The 7,176-nt window shown below is 33.3% G+C and overlaps 1 protein-coding gene across 2 annotated transcripts; it reads right to left on the bottom strand.

Annotated features, from left to right (window-relative positions):
* Window positions 1–389: 389 nt before the first annotated feature.
* Prl3d2 (prolactin family 3, subfamily d, member 1) lies at window positions 390–6,250 on the bottom strand. Of its 2 annotated transcripts, none has more exons than NM_001384087.1 (5): window positions 6,173–6,250; window positions 5,465–5,622; window positions 3,911–4,018; window positions 1,915–2,094; window positions 390–724 (listed from the first exon to the last, which is right to left on the bottom strand). In NM_001384087.1, exons 1-5 carry the CDS (start codon window positions 6,201–6,203, stop codon window positions 527–529), a joined length of 675 nt encoding a protein of 224 aa, NP_001371016.1. In that variant the 5' UTR covers window positions 6,204–6,250; the 3' UTR covers window positions 390–526. The 2 variants fall into 2 exon arrangements, with proteins under 2 accessions (NP_001371016.1, NP_742167.1); NM_172155.2 differs by having other exon boundaries at window positions 5,465–5,619.
* Between the last annotated feature and the right edge of the window lie 926 nt (window positions 6,251–7,176).

Here is a 7,176-nt window from a genome sequence, read left to right as displayed (position 1 = left end):
GGGCCAAAAAAGGGGAGTGGGTGGGTAGGGGAGTGGGGGTGGGTGGCTATGGGGGACTTTTGGTATAGCATTGGAAATGTAAATGAGCTAAATACCAAATAAAAAATGGAAAAAAAAATAGTAAAATAGCATTGAATTTATTTGTTATTAGACTAAAAATTTGCTCACAAAATGTTTTTTTAAATAAACTACTCAGATATATCTATCTTCTTGATACAACAGAGCTGATGAATAGTGACAATCTCTTTCTTTGGTTTTGTTAATTTGTCTACCTCCATTCACTGAGTTCTAAAATAGCTTATGTGACTGTCAACCTTGAGAATGTTACATGCAACACATCACCAATGCCTGGACCCAATTGATATTAAAGGGAAACAAGACACTTCAAATTTCACATTGAATCTAAATAATTTTATTTTATTTTATGACAATAATTCCATTATAGCTCTACATAACTGAGGAGGGGAAAGCATTACAAGTCTGGTTCAACAAAGACCATGTGGGCAGGGCTTCGCTGGGTGGGCACTCAACATTCGTTCTGAAAGACAACTCGGCACCTCAAGACTTTGATATAGCTGTCTATCTTATGGATGTCCCTTTTAATGCAGCGGCATAGGTTATAAACAGCAAAAAGATGAGTGTCTTCATTAGGTGACTGCAGTTCTTCGAGTCCAGTCCAAGCAGGGTAGTCAAAATTTTCATTTTCTTCAATGTTAGCCTGAGTCTAAACATCAAATGGAATGTTATTATTGACATTATCCTCTCTCCCTCTCTCTCTCTCTTTCTCTCTCTCTCTCATGTGTGTGTGTGTGTGTGTGTGTGCATGTGTGCATAGTTCATTTTTTGTACTATTAAATACACAAGATTTGGATGTCAGCACTCAATTTGGGGTAAATTTTCACCTTGGCTTTTCCCTTGACTTTTGAGACAGATACTCTTACTCTTACATGGATCTAATCTCCAGTCTGCTTCAATCTGATTCCCTTGTCTGAGTGTTAGAAAGTGAAAACAGCACATCACTCTTCTGAGATAAAAATCTGGAACTGGCAAGTCCTCACACATTCCCAAAAGGCATGAGACATGAGACATCTCCCAGTGCATATTTCTTTTAAATATTAAATAAAATTTACAAGAAAATAGAGGTCTTTAAGTTTTTGGTGAGAAACCATGGAATTTAATATAAAGGACATAAACACCAAAACAAGATTTGGAGACAGGCATATATATTTTCTGATATGACACTGATCTCATACAAGGTATAACTTTATACAAGTAAACAGATTGGGAACATGCAAGGTGCTCTTTGGCAATATCTATCAGTCTCTCTCTCTCTCTCTCTCTCTATCTATCTATCTATCTATCTATCTCTCTCTTACTCTCTCTCTATACCTTCTGAATGACTTTTGTAAAATTCCACATTCAATTATATACATATACATATATGTATATATATATATATATATATATATATATATATATATATATAAATGTGTGTGTGTGTGTGTCTGTGTTTGTGTGTGTATGTATGTGTGTGTGTGCGTGCGCCCTTTATACTATATTAGTTTTGGTAGAGTGTCCTGATTCTTTCCTTCTTCTCAGATTCTTCCATTCTATATTTTTTGTACTTTATTGAAACTTTCTATATGAAAAGTATATTTCATTTAATGTGTTAATGTATAAGCAATACAGAAAATGATTGTCATAAGATCTTCTGAATTGTGCAAGAGTGCCCACCCCATCTAGAAAAGAAACTTTCCCAATTACTCTCAGGCACAGCAGTTCTGTGGAGATTAATGTTCTGTGGACTTCTTATTAAATACCCTCAGATTTGAGCATTTCAAAAATCTTTTTGCATTATACCATTTACCATTTGTGTACATAGCATCAACAAAGACATTCAGAGAAACAACTCACCCTGTTGTATATTGTCTGAAGTCCCTCCAGAATTATAAGGTTTCTGCCCTTAATGTCAGCAGCTTTTTTCCCCATACTCTCAGAAGCTCCTGGAAGAGCAGTCAGTGCAGACACCAGGTGTTTCAGAGGTTCTTTCCAGGAAATTGAAACATTGATCATTGCTTTCAGAAGGTCTTCAGTCTAAGAAAACATCATTGGACATCACATTAAACTAGGTGGTATAGAGCTGAATAGTTAGACACCTGTGGTTTTTTTCACAAAGGAGGCAAACAGCAGTATATTTTTATTAATAATACTGTGTTAATGGTTTCATACTTTACAAATATTTTATACCATATAAATGTTGTGTAAATGAATATTTTCAGCTCCCAAATTCCACTTTAATAAATAAAACTAAGTAGGTCTTAATAATTCTTTAAAATGATGATAATTTGTGTTTCTGTACATTATATTATCTGTCCTAATTAAACCTCTTCTCTTAGATTGCTTCCCTATATATGAGAAAACAAGGTCGATAGGGCTTAGTAGGTGTCCAGAAACATATCTCTCATAACATAGATGGTAACACTGTCAGAAGCTAGTAGCTCAAATAATTTCTACACTAGTCAGGCAAATTGTTTTCTCATATTCTTGAAACTTCTATATAGAACATGAAAACATGATTACTGAAAAAAAAATGGTTTTCAAAATTTTATTTTTCAGGTATCTGCCTGATTCCCACCTTCGGCTCTGGAAAATTTGTTTATGTATTGACATGAGCAAAAGTAAAACTATTACAGAGATTTATTTAATTCCAGGTATCAGTAGAAATCAGAATGGAATTTTGAGCAAAGAAGTGTTAACGCAGTTCCAGGCTAATACAAAATAAAATGATTTTTGTTAGATTTTGCTATGAGGAGTCCTAGAGTTTTCAAAAATAAAGACCAGAGCAAAATGCAGTCAGAATTTCTAAAAATGTTTTCTTTTAAGTAGGAAATGGACAAGCCAATGCTGATAGCATACATGATTTTAAAAGAATTGTACAATAATGACTAAAGTGATTGCATGATATAAAAGAAATTTAAGGTAAATTCTTACTTGGCAAGCAAGAGAAATTACTTTTGGAGACTCCGTTTATCGTCTCAAAAACTCAGAAATTGTTCGTTATCATCAAATATTTTGTGTCAATAGAATGCTATATGTATTGTCTAGAAAAGTAAGTGTGTACAAAAGTTTTCCTCCATCTCTATTTCTTTCATTTTTCTTTATGCAGTAAATTTATTTATGAGAGTATATTGTTTATGTTATTTGCTTTATTAATATGAGTATGACTAGTCAATAGATTATGTGTGTGAGGTAAGTCTACATATTAGTTATTTGTAAATCAAACTCTAATATTTATGATAGGTAGTCAAAGGGAAGAAATCGTAGCACATACACATTAGATCTTCTTCATAGTTATGAAGACCTCATCAAAATGGAAGTCATCCTGAGGAGCATGAGACGGACTACAGAGGAGTCTCTTAGGAAGCTGATTTTCAGTTAAGATACAAGCGAAGGCAGACCAGTCAGGAAAGACTGCACAAATAGTGAAGGGACAGAAGTAGGTCCTGGAGAGTTGAGAAATTTAGGAAGAAAGTTCATAAGTGCTGCCAGCAGAAGATCCTTTAGCGCCATACCACAAATACAACTGGATTGGTATTTACCCTGTATGTATATAAATGTATTCAAGAATGAGTTTCCAATTGAGGGAAGAACTTCCCAGGTGACAAACAGAAGGTTATGATGAAACTGGCTTCTATCTAGACAGTTAGAACTAGGAAAAATGTGAATTAGCAGTCATCTAAGTTATTGCTAATGTTATCAACTATATGGTGTCATTCTTCTTTTACCCTTCCACCTTTATCTATTAATTCTGAGATTACAACACCTCTATGGGCTTAATAATCATATACAGAAAACCTAGCTCATATGTAACATTATTTGTTTGGTAAAACAAAACAGGGAGAAAACCTACTTTAATTTCATGGACTTCCTCTCGATTCTCTGGAGTATGGATGGAAGCAGTATGACACAGGGGAAGTGTTCTGTCTGTTATCCAAGTTTTATCAAAAAAATCCAAATCCTAGAAGAATTTAAATGTTTTGATTCATTTGAGGTTTCATAATTGACTGAAACATACATGTCCATAAGAAAATTACATTTGAAAAACACACATTTTTATATTTAAGAATCTTACAATATTTGAAATAGTGGATTAATGGAAATAAAATGAGCCTACCTTTTATTTCATACATGTACAAACTAGTATTCTATTGTCCCCATCTTTTCCCCTCTTTACTGCTATTTTTTATTGTCCTTGCAAATATTATTTGCAATGAAAAAACTATATACCCCCAAACGCCTGATTAATATATTTTTAAGTATTATGTTTCCTAGGATTTGGCTATGAGTCATAGAATTATTATTTTTTATGCAGTTTTATACATATCTTATTTATATTGGTTAAAAAGTGATATGCCCTTTAAAGAATGGATTGTGACTTTATAAATTTGCTCTCAAATATTATCAAGGGTCTCCTTCATACAAAGGTTGTAAAAAATGTGCATTCATTACTCTTGATACAGTCAACAATTAACTATTAAATTCTGGGCATGCTTTAAGGAAATTTTCAGCAGTGAGTAACATAAGAATTCACAAAAATACTTAATATTTCTATATTAATTATATAAAGAATATACTTGCATAAGGTATTTATTAGGAAAATACAAAATTAATTAAGAAATAAAGGATTTTTAAAAATATACTGCTTAAAGATTAGGAGAAAGGAATAAAGGATATAATAAAACATATGAGGGAAACTAACAATGAAAATGTATATTCTCTATAAATATAGGGGTATATAATCCATATACTCAATTTTCAATGGAAATTTTCTCTATTGTTTCCTAACTGGCAGACCCTGAACCTATGAGTTATATCCCTGAAGAAAAGGTAATGTATTTTGTTTCTAAATCATCTCTTCAATTGCACTAAGACACTTTTTTGAAAATCATAATCCATAATTCTTAGCCTTTGTGAACTTAAAAAGAGCTATTGTGTATTGTTTTTGCTTTTCACTTTTTGTCATGCTTTCAATTTTATTTAGTATTATACCTTTCATATAAGTACCTCATAGTTTTGAGTTTTTCTAAATTTATTCTTTCCATATACCTAACTTAAATGCAATTATCCTGTAATATGTATCTTCAGATCAGTAAGTATACAATGGTCATGAAGACAGAACCCAAGGGAAAATTACCAGGAAATCAATGTTCCTATGACAAAGTTCAAAACAAGTTATTATTTTTAAAGTTATAGAAAAATTTAAAATGTCATTAATTCTTTACAATTGTTTTGATATTTTAATGTAACTTCATATTCTGCCCATTCCACATTTTGCTATATGAATCTATTACCTATAACACGTGAATTTCTTGGAACTATATACATAGAACATTCCAATTTTATTAGTGTTTAGTTAGTTGAAGGTCCCTTTAGATAAGAATCCAGAGGCAAGAGCATTACTTACAAATTCCCTGTACACATCTGCGGCCAAGATAAATGTATTATGAGACAGTTCAGCCAAACGTGTATACAGGTCGTCAGTGGGCACCATGGCAGTTGGTTTAGAGGACACATTCTCCCAAAGGAGTAGGCTTGACACCAGCAGCAACAATTGCATTCCTGCTGTCAGAGAAACAAACTGAAATAATCTATGCATATGTGGTTACAACAGATGGATTGTCTTAGGATGCTGTCATTTCTGAGAGTCCTCAGCCATTATATTTGATTTGCTATTGCTTATAACTCAGAAAATACAGAAAAATGGTAACATTTCTCCATTAGAGAACTGAAAATGTAGGAGACATCTCACAGTGTGCATTTGCTCCAAGTAGCTTTTCAAGTAGTTTGTAAACACATGGAGCTTTGACTAACCATGAAACAGAAACCTCAGATAATTATCTGAGACTGTTTTACTATATTCAATCTCTACCATTAACCAGAACACTGTAAAATGTTTCTTTCAATAGACGAGTTAATTATTACTGTAATCAATAGTCTAAATACAAATGTTTAAGAGGCACTTTAACAAAACAAAAAAGAAAACAAAGAAAGAAAGAAACAAACAAACAAAAAACACATCATATCCAAGAGTAAATCTACATTCCAAACACATCTTGAATATGTCTGCAATATTAAGGTTTACAGAGAGGTACATGGATGAATGGCAACCTACCGGAGCCTGAAAGAGTCAAAGTCAGCTGCATTTCTGAGAAGATCCACCACAATGTAGGCTCCAAGTGAGGAAATCTGCTTCACCTGAGTGTTGACTTCATTCAACTTTCTACCTCCTATATATACTACCAGACTATACCCAAACCCAAGCAGAGCTCGGGGCCAGATTGAGTCAATGTCTATTGATAAGCAACATTCTTCCTTAAGGATTATTAGCATCCTCTTTACATTTAACACTATGTATGCGTCAATATTTGTCATACTGCATATCCCCCATGTGATCTGGAGAGGTCAAGTCATTCTCCAAATCAGAAAGATCATCTGGACTGATCGATTACTCATTTTCTGGCCAGCAGGAGAAAGGACTTCTCCTCCTATACATCACCTTAATTCAAGATCTTATGTCTGCCATGTCTTCTGCAAAGTTTCCTACTGTTTTTGGTTATAATCAATGCTATCAATAATTATATAAACATTTGTCCTCTCTATAGCTCTAACAGACAATTTTTCTAGACTGTTTTACTAAACTCAAATCTCTTCCATTAACCAGAAACACTGCAAAATATTTATCTCAGTAAATGAGGTAAAAGCCCTCAACAGACACAAAAATATTAAAATAAAACCATGAATCCTATCAGGTCACCACAGACTAAGACTGATTTTGATTAACAACATAAATAATAGAAATGCCGCATACACATGGAAGCTGAACAACACTCTACTCAATGATAACTTGGTCAAGCAAGAAATTAAAAAAAAAAAATTAAAGACTTTTTAGAGTTTAATGAAAATGAAGCCACAACACACCCAAACTTATGAGACATAAAGGAAGCAGTCCTTAGAGGAAAACTCATAGCTACAATTGCCTCCCAAAAGACAGTGGAGAGAGCATACACCAGCAGTTTGACAGCACATCTGAAAGCTCTAGAACCAAAGGAAGCAAATTCACCCAAGAGGAGTAAATGGCAGGAAATAATAAAACTCAGGGCTGAAATCAACCAAGTA

Source organism: Mus musculus, chromosome 13 (assembly GCF_000001635.26).
Source record: "Mus musculus strain C57BL/6J chromosome 13, GRCm38.p6 C57BL/6J".
NCBI lineage: Eukaryota > Metazoa > Chordata > Mammalia > Rodentia > Muridae > Mus > Mus musculus.
This window is presented reverse-complemented; position numbering and strand designations above follow the sequence as displayed.

Bases quoted from the DNA above. Each gene is read 5' to 3' on its own strand.
- Prl3d2 (NM_001384087.1), bottom strand. From the start codon at position 6,203: ATGCAGCTGACTTTGACTCTTTCAGGCTCCG. The intron at 2,095-3,910 runs GTAGGTTTTCTC...ATGTTTTCTTAG, and splicing joins AGGAAGTCCATGAAATTAAA to ACTGAAGACCTTCTGAAAGC. The intron at 725-1,914 runs GTGAGTTGTTTC...TTTGATGTTTAG, and splicing joins TTCAGACAATATACAACAGG to ACTCAGGCTAACATTGAAGA.